Source organism: Hyla sarda, chromosome 4 (assembly GCF_029499605.1).
Source record: "Hyla sarda isolate aHylSar1 chromosome 4, aHylSar1.hap1, whole genome shotgun sequence".
NCBI classification, from domain to species: domain Eukaryota; kingdom Metazoa; phylum Chordata; class Amphibia; order Anura; family Hylidae; genus Hyla; species Hyla sarda.
In genome coordinates, this window is record NC_079192.1 from 65,013,073 (window position 1) to 65,029,428 (window position 16,356).

Consider the following 16,356-nt stretch of genomic DNA (forward strand, 5'->3'; position numbering starts at 1 on the left):
TGACACGGTCTTATAATGAGACCTAAATGGCTGTAGACAGGAGGATTTATCCTGCTGATCCCACTGGGTTTCTGAGTATCCGAAAATCTCCCTGCAGAAGAACGTACCGGTATCAAATAAATATTCATCTGACGGGAAGTGTCTGTCTATGCCGACATTGATACCTACCACACATCAAATACAGGGAATAGCTCGGGAAAGCAAATCCATAAAAGTGATTGATCTCCAAGTAGTGAAGCGCTTGTGCACACCAGCACTAAGGAAGATGGATCTCCGGGGGAAGGCGGAAGAGAAGTGGTGCATGTCCAGCTCCTCCATAAGAGGTCCATCTTTATTAATGCTCTTGTCTTCATAATGATCAGTCATCTATCTATCACCTGATCAGAAATACAATGGCGATGGGGAGGAAAGGACTACATGCGTACGTTCAAAGCCTATAACATCTTATCTCCTCCTGATTGACCGATTCAATAGACTATTGTTCACTGTTATCAGCTGTTTCAGGCTGGGAAGAGACATTCGTATTTGTCAATGGGATGACTGATGGGATGTCCAGAAAAATGTCGGCGTCATTGATCACTTAGGCTGGGTTCACACCATTTTTTTTGCAATACAGTTCTCGTATACGTTTTCAATTTGAAATCTGTACGGAACCGTATTGAAAACCGTCTGCATTGACTCTCCGTTGAGGACAAACAATGCATCAGGTTGTGTCCGTTTTGTATCCTGTATGTTTTGTTTTTTTTCCCATACCCAAAATCATAGCCTACCACGGTTTTTGGTCCGGGTGAAAAACCGTATTGAAACATAAACTTTTTTTTAACATGAGAATCGTACAGAACCATATGTGCGTACAGTTCCGTCCGTTTTTTGCACATTTTTTTTTTCTTGGAATTTCAATCAAACAAGTGAAACTTTATTCATAATGGAATGAAAAGTTAAAAACGTATTTTTTATTTTTTTTCTCAACGTATTTTTTATCATTTTTAAAACCGTATACGGTCTAAAATTTGGACACACGTTTTGATACAGTTTAGTCAGGTTTTGAGGAATGTTTTTTTTTTTTTTTGTTTTTTTTTTTTTTTATAAATCAAAAACCATATACAGGAACTGTATTGCAAAAAACGTGGTGTGAACTAGGGATTGACCGATATTGTTTTTTTAGGACCGATAATCGGTGGAGATTAGGGCCGATAGCCGATAACTTATATCGATATTCCGGTATAAGTTATCGGCTATTTATCCCCCCGCGACACCGCTGAAGATCATTGATTTAAAGCGGGTGCTTTAAATCAATGCACTGCAGTGGCTTTTGCGGTGCCACAGACTGCCTCCGCCACCCGCTACTCTCCCCCTGCCTGTACGGGGGTCCTGAGTCCTATCGCCGGCCCTGCCCCCCCCACCGCCGCACCGCTCTGCGCCCCATTGCCTCCCCCATCCCCGGTTTTATAATTACCTGGGCCTGGGGTCCACTCTACAGCTGGCTCAGGTGGCGTCCTCCTGAGCGGTCACTGTGCGCAATGACGGTGACGTCACGTCGCTCGTCATTGCGCACAGCGTAACGCAGGACGCAGCAGGAGCCAGAAGTAGCGTGGGCCCCGGGAACAGGTAATAATAAAACCGGGGATCGGGTAGGCAATGGGGCCGGGGCGGTGCGGTGGGGGGTGCGACGCGGTGCGGCAGGTCGCGGTGCTGTGGGGGCGGGGCATTATCAGCAAGGTAATTGCCGATACCGATAATTCCCAAAATCGTGATTATCGGCCGATAATATCGGCCAAACCGATAATCTGTCGATCCCTAGTGTGAACCCAGCCTAAGTCTCCTATATCTTCAGTTTTCAAAATCTTATATGAATTAGGCTGCGTTCACATCACGATTTCTCCATCCGACTTGAGTAAACTATTTTTATAGCTTAAAATCGTAAATAAAGTCGGATCTATTACACACAATTTCACACGATTTTTGTTTGGGTCTGAAGTCGGGGTTGACCACGATTTCAGACCTGAACAAAATTCATGTGAAATCGGATGGCGACCAAATCGGATGTGTGTAATTTTTTTTGATTTTTTTAATGGAGGTCAATGGATCCGACTTTATATACGATTTCATACGATTTTAAGCTATAAAAAATTGTGTCCTCAAGTCGGATGGAGAAATCGTGATGTGATCTCGGCCTTAGAGAGAAGTCAACCAGCCAGCTGTTGGTATGGGGGATTTCCTAAAGGATCAGGCATGTTGAATTTCAATGCCCGATCCTTTTTTGTTCTCCCAAATGACAAGCCACCACCAGAGGAGTCTAATTGCAGCTTACTCCGCTTTCCTGAGCGTACATGTGTATGGAGGGCAATTGGAAGGAATAACTAAAGCTTGAATAAGCATTTAGCGAATAGATATTGAAGGTGTATGACCACCAATGCTTCAATAGGATTATTACCGTAGTTGACTTTTAGCCCTACTTGAAGATTTACCACTAATGTAAAAGGCCAAAATCTGAACAAGCCCTAACCATGTCGTGACAAGATTATTATGCAAAATGGGCACTCATGTGGATTCTGTAAAATTTAATTCTGTAGAGTGATGGTTGTCAAGTTCGCTAAAATTTCCTGGATCAAAGCGAAAACACAGAACTTTCATATGTATTTCTGAATTGTAAAGTGCTGAGATATACGGTGTGTTGCCACTACGCAATTTAAAGATTATCATTAACAATGTGGTTCTTCAGGATTTATATTCACAGACTATCTTTAAAGGGGTACTCTGGTGGAAAACTTTTTTTTTTTTTTAATTTTTTTTTTTTTTTAAATCAACTGGTGCCACAAAGTTATTAAGATGTGTAACTGACTTCTATTAAAAAATCTTTATCCTTCCAGTACTTATTAGCAGCTGTATGCTACTGAGGAAATTCTTTGCTTTTTGAATTATTATTTTTTTTTTCCTTGTCCACAGTGCTCTCTGCTGACACCTGATGCCTGTATTAGGAACTGGAGAAAATCCCCATAGCAAACCTATGCTGCTCTGGACAGTTCCTGACACGGACAGAGGTGTCAATATCGGATTGTTGGGTCTGCCTCCCCAATGATTAGTTGATTGAAGGGGCTAAGAAGTGCAAGTGCAGCAGCCTCTTCATAAATTACCTGGCACAATTCTGTATCTGGTAGCCTCTATACCATTGTTTCCCAACCAGGGTGCCTCCAGCTGTTGCAAAACTACAACTCCCAGCATGCCCGGACAGCCTTCGGCTGTCCGGGCATGCTGGGAGTTGTACTTTTGCAACAGCTTGAGGCACCCTGGTAGGGAAACACTGCTCTATACCTTGTATTGCAGCTCATCCTGTTTATTTTAGTTGGATGAACTGCAACACTAGGTACAACCTGCTGAATGTACAAAGTTGAGCCTATTAAAGGAGTTGTCTGAGCAAAACAAAAAAATTCTTCAGGGCAGGGGGTGGTGTAAAAATAATGAACATGCTATACTCTCTGCCTCCAGTCCTCCACAACTGTCGACCTGATGCTCTCGGTCCCCTGGTGAACTCCGCTGCTTCCAAGTTTTTGTCTGAACACCACAGGACCTGCCAGCTCTACCAATCAGTGACACACAGACACCACAAAGGTAACTGATTGGCTGAGTTGGCAGGTCCTGTGAGGATGAGACTGCATGGAACCCAGAAGAATTGGAGACCAGCATGGGGACTGGGTCCCTCAACATGGCAGCTTTAGGGACTAGAGGTGGTCATCTTTTTTTATTTTGTTATTCATTTATTTTTTTTACTTTGTGGCCTCTTCATTACTTAAAGGGGTACTCCGGTGGCAAACTTTTTTTTATTTTATTTTTATGAACTGGTGCCAGAAAGTGAAACTGATTTGTAAATTACTTCTTTTAGTACTCTTTAGCAGCTGTATGCTACAGAGGAAATTCTTTACTTTTTGAATTTCTTTTTTGTGGTCTGCTCTCTGCTGACACCTCTGTCCGTGTCAGGAACTGTCCAGAGCAGCATAGGTTTGCTATTGGGATTTTCTCCGGCTCTGTTTCCGATATGGGCATCGGGTGTCAGCAGAGAGCACTGTTGACAAGACAAAAAATAAATTCAAAAAGAATATCCTCTGTAGCAAACAGCTGCTAAAAAGTACTGAAAGGATTAAGATTTTGTTTTATAGAAGTAATTTACAAATCTGTTTAACTTTCTGGCACCAATTCAAAAAAAAAAAATAATAATTTTCACCGGAGTACTGGCAAAGCGCATGCAATTGCCCCGGCTCGTTCAATCGGCTTATCCCCAGGGGTGCGATCCCCTGACCTAATATTGATGGCCTTATCTTAAAGATATCATCAATATAAAATTCCCATAATACCCCTTTTTAAAGTTTTTAAAGGACATTGTTAAGCAGCAGCATATAATATAATGCCTCAGTAACATAATAAATAAAAAGTAAAAAAAAAATCTATATCCCTACAGGAGTTCACCATGACCACCTCCTCAGGCAGAGAATTCCACAGTCTCACTGCTCTTACAGTAAAGAACCCCCGTCTGTGCTGGTGTAGAAACCTTCTTTCCTCTAAACGGAGAGTCAAAGTATTTTGTGTGATTTTATAAATACGGATCCTCTCTGAAGACAGTCACCAATGTATATGGTCGACACGGAGATCAGACCTCACCTGAGTAAAATATGATCTTGACTGGATTTCCCTGGTTATTTTTAATGCACCCTACTCTGTTGTTAATCCTTATATTTAAGCTCTTGCTTCCTCCACCAGTGGGCAGTAACATTTGATCTCCATATTTTAGTGGAGGGGCATTAACCAAAATGGATGGTGGCACATCAGAATACACTAACACCTTATGGAGATAAATTTCTTCATACCCTTGGCACTTTTCATTGTGGTTGGTTGGTGTTATCTCTCACGCCATTCACTGGATTCCCCTGGCCAACACTATCTACGTAATAGATAACAGTATCGGGCCCTGACTGATGGAAGAGAAAGTGACAATGTTGTGAGACAGAGAAATGTTCCAGCAGTTATCGCTGTGGTATCCAGTCAATAAAATGATCCACGTCAGTGCCGTGGGCTTATTTATATACATAAAGGTGGTTGTCCTGTCAACTTAGGTTGGAGATCCATTATATGTTAGTGCTGTCAGAAAAGGAGCAGTTGTACCTGCCACTAGACTTTATTGCACCATGATACATATGACATTGCTTAATGGCATTGGATACTAAATGACAATATAGATTGACTGCCAACGTCTTCCTTCAGAGTCATCCATTGGGGTCTTTGTGGTTGAAGGGGCTTTAAAGGGTATTCCGCTGCTAGACATGTTATTCCCATATCCAGTGGATAGGGGATAAGGTGTCTGATTGTGGGGGGGTCATGCTGCTGGGGCCCCAGTGATCTCCCGCAGCACCTAAACAAACACTTGGGTTCCTGTGGCAGCGGTTGTGACGTCACGCCCCTCATGCTATCACACCCCACCCCCTCCATTCATGTCTATGGGAGGGCGACATGCCTCTCCCATAGACATGAATGGAGGGGGCATGGCATGACGTCACAAGGGTCATGGCCATGAGTCACGATCATGACCTCCGGCTCAGAGCGTTCTGAACAAAATGTTGAACGCTGGAGTACCCCTTTATTATAGAATCATGTATGATATCGTTTTACCCTTATCTTGGTTCGGAATATGCGCCATTTGCTTTGTTCTTCTCTCTCCCTGATGTGGGATGTGTTTCTATATTCAGTCATATGTTAAAACTCTATGGGGGATATTTATGAAAACCTGTGCAAAGGAAGAGCGGTGCAGTTGCCCATGGCAACCAATCAGATCGAGTCTTTCATTTCTAAAAAAAAAAAAAAAAAAAAAAGCCTCTAAAAAAAAAAAAAGCCATCTTATTGGTTGTTTTGGGCAACTGCACCACTCTCTACACAGGTTTTGATAAATCTCTTCCTATAACCTTTGATGTAGACCACGGTTTGCACGCTGTGCAAAGGGCATGTGATTGATGTGACATTACTGAAAGCAGAGGTATACAAGGTATATGGACAGATACTGCCCCAATGGAGGCCAAAAGGCTGCCAATTTGGTCTCCATTGGGTAATTGAGAAGCTTTATATATTATTGCTTTTCTATATTAAATGTATACTGCAAGCAGTGTGAACATGACCTGACACAATGAATGGTTCCATGTTAGTAAGCCACTGTTATGCCTCAAAGTGTAATTCAGTACCACAGAGGGTGTATGTGGTTTGTAATGGCTGACCACTACAGCAGCGTTGTGCCCATGAAACAGGTCTGAACAGAGCCGTGACAGTGAATCACAATGGATTCCTCTGCCGGTAGTGGTTCTGTATGAAAGTTTCCTCACAGAGAGGCAGGATATACCTCGTGACTCATAGATGACACTGATGTCTAGTGAATTCATGTTTCCAAGAATGTTCTACCACAAAATGGCTGCACTGAGTGGCCCATGAGTGACTGTAACCACAAACAGTTCCCTTCTCTTCTGGTGGAGATTGCCTTCCTGTGATATCTACCAGTGGATATTTACACGTCTCCTTTTCTTCAGTATGGGGTATATTGTATTTTAGAAGTGACCCTTAACCAGTGGCCACTTGTCAGGACAAAGACAGTGACACCTGTCCCCTCAGGCTACTTGTCCTCCATGTGTGATTTCACATTGACTTCCAGCTCTGTACTTTTGCTTACTCCTACCCGCTATGCGTTGTTTTCCGTTCCCTCCTCTGCTTGCTTCCTTCCTGTCCCCCTGTTCACGCTCCCTGCCCTGCGCCCCCTCTTCCTGAGCACGCCCTGCACTGTCACCCTGAACTGTACTGAGGGGCTGGATGTACCCCACGTTTATTATGTCAGCTGTGTCCACCCACCTCCATTGCCCGGAATTTCCTTTCTGTGGTTGTCTTCTTCTACCAACACCTGCACCGCGGCGGCTTAAATTAATTTATTTGTATCTAATACGCGAATATCAGGATTTACTGCAAAATGAGGAAATCTGAATTCAGTAGATAATACAGGACTTGTCGTTTTTGTGGTTTTCATATCATGTCCTACCAAGATGGAGACATCCTTGTAACTGGTTGTCCATTTGGTGAGGTCATGTCTTGTCTGTGCCGGTGGTCAATGGATTGGTTGCCATTGGCAGCACCGGGGTTAATCAAGGGTTGTCTATATAACAGTACCAAGTGCCGGCATAGTGCCAGCTTCCACGTCCTGTGTACAGAATGCATGATCATGTGACCAGAGGGAAGGCCGGGGGCAGATGAGCAGAACATTAACCCTTGCTGTAGGAAAATGCTTAGCAATGCAACATCTATAATACATGCTGCATAGAGATCTTAGCAAGGAACAGGCGCCGAGTCTTGCAGGGCAGCGTAAAGGTGCACGATGACAAGCCTCTGGGGAACTGACATAATAGATGACTGAGGTTTTTCTTTCTTCTCTCTCTCCGCAGCCGCTGACAAAACAGTCGCCTGCAAATGAATTCAATGAACCCCATGAAACCATCTCATCCAGGCACAGGACACAGGTAAGCGCCACAATGCCGTGATCCTCGCGCATCGGCGTGTTCCCCTAGAACAGCCCTTAGATGCCGGTGCTTGCCTTCCTTTTTTTTAATGTACCAGAATGGAATTTTTTTTATTTTTTTTTATTTTTTTTAACCCTTCATAATTACGTACTCCTTAACATTCTGGTCACATTTGCACGGCGGATGTTATTTTAGCTCTTTAAGGGGATATATATATATATATATATATATATATATATATATATATATATATATATAATATATTACAAATTGTGTGTGTGTGTATATATTATAAATTGTGTGTGTGTGTGTATATATATGTATGTATGTATATATATATATATATATATATATAATATATTAGTGTGTATATATATATTCACATAAAACACACACAAATGTATTATAGCATGCGGTATAAAAAAATAATAAAGAAAAAATTAATAAAATAAAAAATATATATAATAGTGCAAAAAAATATAATGAAATAAATTAATATTATATATATTTTATTTTCTTTCTTTTTTTTTTAATTATTATTATTTTTTACCACATGCTATAATACAGGTATCTTTTGCAACCTTTTTTTTTTTTTCTTCTTGTATGTGCAATCACGATAAGTAGGGTGTTAAGTCCCTGAATTATTCAGTGCAAGGAATTTCCACGTATCTCCATAATCTCTTATTTCTTTGCCTGCTGTATCCGATGTATCTAAACATTCTCATATGGTTCGTGCACACACCGATAACTCCCGCCTCTGCCCCCTAAACAGTGATGGTTCATTTGCATACGACTCTGTTCCCTGGCAACCAAACACCAATCAGCCTGCAGGATCGCTCTCCGTAGTAACCACCGTCTGGGGTTTGAGCAACACGTCGCAGAGCCAGGTAACACGTGACGTCACCCCCCCCCCCCCACCTCCCCTCCCCCTGTTATAGATCCATCCAGCGTTGCTGTCGTTAACCCTTTCCGTATCCCTCCTTATATGCATTTACTAATATTGTCTCTTTAATTCAGTGTTTTCCAACCAGGCTGTTGCAAAACTACAACTCCCAGCATGCCCGGACAGCCGTTGGCTGTCCGGGCATGCTGGGAATTGTAGTTTTGCATCACCTGGAGCCACCATGGTTGGTAAACACTGCCTTTTAATTATTGCTATTAGGCCAGTTATATTTGAAATGTTGCTTATCTTGTGTCCTTCTTCGTTAGGAGGTTCTTGGGAATCCCATGGTGCCCAGCGGTGGCCCCACAGGAGGCGGAGTCATGCCAGGTCTGGCAGGCAACGGTGGTGGCATGGGAAGCCCCCAATACATTAACCAGCAAGGATTCGCAGAAAGTGGCGCTGGCAAGGGTTATCTGCCGCAAAACATGTACGGACGCGGGGGATACCCAGGTGGCTCTGCCTATTCTAATAGGTAAGGTACTTGCGCAAATGAATTTAAAGGGGTACTACAGTTCTATTTTGCTTTTGTAGGATGTAGACTTGGTCGGTTAAGAGTCGTGGTTTTAAGCAGTGAGTTACATTATTAAAGGAGTTATCCAGGAATAGAAAAACAGAGCTAATTTCTTCTAAAAACAGCACCACATATGTCCTCAGTTTGTGTGCGGTATTACAACTCGGCTCCATTCACTACAATGGAACTGAGCTGCAATACCACAAATAACCTGAGAACAGGGGGGTGCAGTTTTTAGAAGAAATCAGCTTTGTTTTTCTATTTCTGGATAACATAATGCATTTTGCAGCTATTACCTTGATGAATCAGCAGTGTTTAGCAACAGGTACCCTCTAAGGACTCTCACGGTTTCCTTTTAAAGGGGTTATCCATGAAAAAACTCTTTTTTTTTTTTAATACATCAACTGACTCCAGAAAGTTAAACAGATTTGTAAATTACTTCTATTAAAAAAAAATCATTCAGTACTTATGAGCTTCTGAAGTTAAGGTTGTTCTTTTCTGTCTAGGTGCTCTCTGATGACACGTGTCTCTGGAACTGCTCAGTTTAGAAGCAAATCCCCATAGCAAACCTCTTCTAAACTGGGCGGTTCCTGAGACACGTGTCATCAGAGAGCACTTAGACAGAAAAAAACAACCTTAACGTCAGAAGCTCATAAGTACTGAAAGGATTAAGATTTTTTTAATAGAAGTAATTTACAAATCTGTTCAACTTTCTGGAGCCAGTTGATAGATAGATATATATATCTCTAAGTTTTTTTTTCCTGGATAACCCCTTTAAGGCTAGAGTCAAGGGGGGGTGTCACCCCGGATTTTACATTTACGCTGTATGATGAGTTCATTCATTGCTGTGGTATTGGAACAGCACTCCTATACACTGAACAAGGACACTCAGAACCTTGTAGGGCATCCGTTCTGTGGTAAGCCTCTATACAATCTACAAATCATGATACCCACATGAACTGTTGGCATATGTTGGGGCCTAAACCGGCACCTCTCCAGCTGTTAAAGGGGTACTCCAGCACTTGAAAACAAATCCCTTTTCTACAGCATAATGTATAAGTGTCTGATCGTGGTGGACTGACCACTGGGACCCCCTGAGATCTCCAGAATGGAACTCCCCACTGCATGGAGCAGTGGGTCAGCATGCGCCTTATGCATGGAGCGTGTACGGACACACCGTACTTTGGCACTGCACGGAGATTTCTGTGATGTGGACATTTGACACATCAAGGGTCACATATTTCAGCTGGTCTGGGAGCAGTTCTAAAGCCACTATTCACATGATCTATCCTGGAAAACACTGAGGCTGTATTCACCCCACGATGTGACCTTCCGATGCACAGATATGATTTCGGAAGCTCAAATCGCCTGAAATCGTATCTGTGCAGGGACAGGTACTCACAGATATGGAGCCATTAACTATTATGGGGCTGCGGACCCGATCATAGTCTACTAGTGACTAGTCTGGTCATTTTCTCAGCATGTCAGATTTTTGACACGGACTGAACATCGTGGTCTGCCACGCGAAGATCTGACATGCTGAGAAAATGACCCAGATCGTAGTCACTAGCTGACTACAGTCGGGTCCGCAGCCCCATACTAATTTAATGGCTCCGTATCTGTCAGGACCTGTCCCTGCACAGATACGATTTCAGGCGATTTGAGCTTCCGAAATCGTATCTGTGCATCGGAAGGTGACGCAAGCCTGACAGTCCAAGATTACAGGCTTCACCAATGTGATCAGATTCATCTTATCACATCAATTTATCTGAAAACACCCTGCAATCAGACACGGATTCCTTGCCCAGTGCATACGTTTTTAAGTGCTGGAGTACCACTTCCAGTGTGCCCTGATGGTCACAGGTTTGAGATGGTTGTGTACAGTGATGGTGCCTGTTCAGTTAAAAAGGGAAAATCTATTACGTTTTTATTTTATTTCCATAGAAACTGGATTTGCTTCAGTTCCCCTTTAGGGTCTATTCACACGTACAGTATTCTGCGCAGATTTGATGTGAAGATTTCAATGTAAATTGAACCCCGCTTGAAATCCTGTGCATCAAATACGTGTGAATAGACCCTTAAAGGCCATCTATGGCCAAAAACAACTTGATAGGGGATAAGTGTTTGATCGCGGGGGTCCGAAAGCTGGGACCCCCTCGATCTCCTTCACGGGGCCACGACTCTCCCATGCAGGAGGCGTGCTGGCCGCAGCATGACTCCGCTACCGACACTCCTCCTCCATGTAGTTCTGTTGGGGAGGCGGGGAGGCAGTGTTCGTGCCTCCCCGTCTCTCCCATAGAACTGTATGGGGCGGGGAGGCATTAGCTCTCTCTAGCGGGTGCCCCGTTCAGGAGATCGGGGGGGTTTCTCGGGTTTCTCAGTGGTCGCCCCCCCTCCACGATCAATCACTTATCCCCTATCCTGTCAATAGGAGATAAGTGTAATAACGCTGCAGTTTTCCTTTAAATTACAGTGATGTCCGGTCAATTACTTTTTTTTATGTCTAATTGAAGTTGCTCTTCATTTTATGTACAGTCTGTATATCTTTTATAGAAATCTTTGTTGTTTTTTTTTTTTTTTTTTTTAAACCTTCAGTTACCCTGGTGGTCCCTCAGCCGGTGGTGGAATGGGCATGGGTCAGCATACGGGACGCGGTCCCACGGACTTCACACAGGCGGCAGCTGCAGCAGCGGTGGCAGCTGCTACAGCCACGGCAACTGCGACAGCAACAGTGGCTGCGCTGCAGGAAAAACAGACCCAGGAGATGAATCAGTATGGCGGGGTGAGTTGTAAGGCTGCGAGTCACAGCTGAAGTGCAGAAGCACAGCGCCAGAGTCACGCAATACCAGTCACACTTCAGTGGTACTTAAAGCGTACACGTCAGATCCAACAAAAATATATATATTTTTTTATATTTCACTCAGTACCTAATCCTGACCATGTACATCTAATTTTTATGTGTCTAGCACCTTTTTATTTTTTTTATTACACTTTTTTAATTTAAGCTCCTCTAGTCTGAATTCCTCTCAAAGGGAGGGGGCGTGGCCTCACTGTGCAGGTCTCCGCCCCCTCCCTCAGTATTCTGTCTGCTCACATCTCCCCTAGCATTAGCAAAACTACAACTCCCAGCTTGTCCTCACTGACAGTAGCGGGACACAAGCTGACAGTGGGAGGATTTTTTTTCCTCCAGCTGTGAGCCCTGCACTCACAGCTGTCAATCAAGGAAGTGTGTCCATGATGCATGGACACAGCAGGACTAGTGTGTGTCCAAGCAGGAAGGGGGGGCAGTTGTTTGACTGGCTTTTACTGTATGAAATACTGAAAATTTTCTAATTAAAGCAATTGCTGAACCTATTGGTTTTACAGGCTTTACAACATAACAAAAGTTTTTGTATCTGACAGTGCCCATTTAACCCCTTAAGGACACAGCTCATTTTTACCTTAAAGGGGTTCTCCGGTGCTTACACATCTTTTCCCCTATCCAAAGGATAGGGGATAAGATGCCTGATCACGGGAGTCCCGCCGCTGGGGACCCCCGGGATCATGCACGCGGCACCCTTTTTGTAATCAGTCCCCGGAGCGTGTTTGCTCCGGGTCTGATTACAGGCGACCACAGGGCCGGCGGCGTGTGACATCACGCCTCCGCCCCCGTGTGACGTCATGCCTCCGCCCCTCAATGCAAGCCTACGGGAGGGGGCGTGATAGGAAGGCAGCAGTAAAGATTGCTTTACTGCCACTACCCTTGATGCTCCACGCTGTCGCCTCCCTACCTGCGCCGCTGATCTCCACTGATTCCACCGATGATCGCCGGTCCCCACCGCATCTTCTTCTCAGGTACCGGCCGCCATCTTCTCCCCCCGTTCTGCCCGACATCCATGGGTGGGCAGAGCGGGGGGGGGGGGGGGGGGTTTCCATGGCAGCCCTCAGTCTTCAACTGCCATTGGTCAGCACTCATTGCTGACTAATGGCAGGATGATCGGGGCTGTCAATGATCGCTCCGATCATCCCCTATTTTCCGGGCGTTTGGGTCACCAGAGACCCGATCAGCCCGGAATAGCAGAAAATCGCATGTCTGAATTGACATGTGATTTCCTGCAATCGCCGACATGTGGGGGGGACACTGTGCCGGGATGCCTGCTGAGTGATTCCGGCAGGCATCCCGGTTCGGTCCCCAACCGGCGGCTAGTGGCGGGGACTGGAGTTCCCACAGGCGTATCCATACGCCCTACATCCATAAGGACTTGGGATGCAGGGCGTATGCATACGCCCTGTGTCCTGAACAGGTTAAAGGGGAAATTCAGATATAATGATTTAATAAGATGCATGTGATCACATTGGTGAAGCCTGTTATCTTGGACTGTCAGTGTTTCCCAGGATAGATGATGTGTATAGTGGCTTTAGAATTGCTCCCCAGGTCAGCTCAAATATGTGACCGTTTGCTTTGGGATGATGTGTCAAATGTCCACATCACAGAAATCTCCATGCAGTGCCAAAGGGACTTAACACTGTAGAGCAGTGTTTCCCAACCAGGGTGCCTCCAGGTGTTGCAAAACTACAATTCCATCATGCCCGGAGAGCCAATGGCTGTCCGGGCATGCTGGGAGTTGTAGTCTTGCAACACCTAGAGGCACCCTGGTTGGGAAACACTGCTCTATAGTGTTCTTTCAGTTGGCATGCATACACTTAAGGGATTTTCATATGTCAGTAGAAGATCATTTTGCCTGATCTCCCCCTTTAATCTACATAGAAACAGAAATAACTACTGCTCTTTGTGTGCTGATCTCTAACTAAAATGTGTTACCTTGCATTTAGTGATTTGTGTTTTTTTTTTTCTTCTTCTTTGCACAGGTGGGGCCTACACATAATTATGGTGGCCAGTTCTTGCCTCACTCTGGCCCCCGTGGACCCTCCATTCAGGGCGGCATGACATCTAGTGGTATGGGATCCGTCATGGGACCTGGAGGAATGGCTCAAATGAGTATGAATTCTGCAAGAGCACCAAATATGAACCAAGTGTATGCTGGGCAAAGAATACCACCCCATGGCTACCCTGGGCAGCTCCAAGGCCAGCAGATGCCACGTCAGGGAGTAAAAAGGACCTACTCCAATGAGGTTAGTTTGGCTTTTAATATGCCACCAATTGTCAGTTATAATGGACACACACCGACCCTGTTAGTGCTTTTATTGGATCACTTGCGTCTTTAGAGCATTTCTGTGCCACTTTGTTGTTTAACATAACCTTATTTGTTTTGATTTTTGTATATATGTGACTTGTTATACATAGAGACTGTTTAAGGAGAAGTCTAATTTGTACTCTAAAGGTGGCCATACTTCAATAGCTGTCAGCCGAATGTTTGTTAAACCAGCAGCTATCTCTATTGGTCTTTCCATACATATGAATGTTCGGCACAGCCAAGGATTCACGCGTTGTCAGTATAGAGAGAAGGGATAAGCCACTGCCAGACTACCCTGGTGGCAGCTATGAAAAGATTCGGTCAGTTGAAATCCAACATGCCTGATACTTTTCTCTTTCCTGTCTGGCAAGAGCCAGGAGGTCCCCATACACATTAGACCACGGGTGTCAAACACAAGGCCTGTGGGCCGAATCCGGCCCGCCAGACCTCGTCATGTGGCCCGCGTAGCCGCCGTCCGCCAGCCTTCACCTTTTTATTCTCCTTTTTTTTAACGCTTTTTTTTTTTGTGATACAAGAAAGCCGCCTCTTCAGCGCATGCACGGCAGCCTACAAGCCAGAGAACGTCTGCCCTCTAGCGATCCTCCTTTGGTACTCCGCCTCTATGGTTGTACGCACGGGACGTCAGTGACGTCCCATGCGTACAACCATAGAGACGCGTGAGGGCGGCAGGATCATCGCAGGACGTGCGCCGGCTGGGGCCTGGTAAGTGGCCGGCCGGGGCCTGGTAAGTGACCGGCGGCGCGTTATCTTCTTCAGCGTTCCGGTCACCGCTCGACCGGTCCTGGCACCTACTGCTATGGTCCATAGGCCATAGCAGTAGATTGTGACCCCGGGCCGGAGGAGCGGTGACCGGATCACAGTGGGGGCAGCACACAGACATACAGCCTCCAGCCATACACTGTATATGGCTGGAGGCTGTATGTCTGTGGGGAGGGAGGGGGGCGGGGTGCTGCCAACCTAATGTGGGGGAACATGCTGCCTACCTAATGTGGGGGAACATGCTGCCAACCTAATGTGGGGGAACATGCTGCCAACCTAATGTGGGGAAACATGCTGCCATGATGCTGTTTTTGGATTTCTGCTTTGCGCATTTCTGCAGCAGAGACCCTTTTGCGGTCCATAGGATTACGCTGTACAGTGCACACGGTAGAATTTCACCGGCGGTGCTTTTAGACACTGAAATTCATCCACCGAAAGAATACACTTGTTTGTACTTTCGGTGGAATACATTGCCATTTATGAGGATCGCCAATGTCTGCGCAGTCTTAGCGCCGTCCTCAGAATCTTTCCCTGGAATACTTTTGAGTGAAGATTCCATAGTGTGAACCCGGCCTTAGGGGTCCATCTCTCAAGGAGCTGAACATGTCCTACTAGGGGCATGCAACTACATATTAAACTGTTATCAATTTTTTTTAAATTATTATTCAAAACCTCGCTAGATCTGCAGATATTTTCTACCTGTCTTTATAAGTAAAATAAATTAAATCTGTAACCAGATATTTAACTTTTTATAGCGGTCAGATGCCTTCTGTTACTGTTGCACATTAACCTTTTTTACCATGAGGCATAATATTGTTTTTCTTTTATAGGGCTATGCACCTCAACAGTACATTCAAAGCGGCCAGTATCCACCCCACGCGGGTCAGTACGCACCATCTGCACCTCAACAATCTGCCCCATCCCCTTCCTATCCTGGGCATCGTGTACAGCAGAACATGTCGCAGTACATGCCCCAGGCAGGTCCTGGAGGCCATTTTTATAAGGTAAGCCATTTTTTTTTTTCCACACATTCTTTCCTAACCTCCAGTTTTTTATTCGGTTTTATTGTTATTCCCTTCTATCCTTTTCACTAGAGATGAGCGAACTTACAGTAAATTTGATTCGTCACGAACTTCTCGGCTCGGCAGTGGATGCCTTTTCCTGCATAAATGAGTTCAGCTTTCAGGTGCTCCCGTGGGCTGGAAAAGGTGGATACAGTCCTAGGAGACTCTTTCCTAGGAATGTATCCACCTTTTCCAGCCCACCGGAGCACCTGAAAGCTGAACTAATTTATGCAGGATAAGTCATCAACCGCCGAGCTGAGAAGTTCGTGATGAATCGAATTTACTGTAAGTTCGCTCATCTCTAGTTTTCACATCTCAAATTTTTGTATTTCTGTATGCAGAGAAAATC

General features: G+C 44.8%; 1 protein-coding gene across 3 annotated transcripts in view; it reads left to right on the forward strand.

Annotated features, from left to right (window-relative positions):
- Positions 1-16,356, forward strand: part of ZMIZ2 (zinc finger MIZ-type containing 2) — an 88,901-nt gene that overhangs the window by 39,904 nt on the left and 32,641 nt on the right. For all 3 annotated transcript variants that reach the window (XM_056571243.1, XM_056571245.1, XM_056571244.1), the window contains exons 2-7: positions 7,461-7,535; positions 8,308-8,422; positions 8,745-8,950; positions 11,585-11,771; positions 13,838-14,101; positions 15,774-15,947. In XM_056571243.1, the coding sequence (XP_056427218.1) occupies positions 7,486-7,535; positions 8,308-8,422; positions 8,745-8,950; positions 11,585-11,771; positions 13,838-14,101; positions 15,774-15,947 (996 nt within the window). In that variant the 5' untranslated portion in view covers positions 7,461-7,485. The remainder of the gene's footprint in view (positions 1-7,460; positions 7,536-8,307; positions 8,423-8,744; positions 8,951-11,584; positions 11,772-13,837; positions 14,102-15,773; positions 15,948-16,356) is intronic.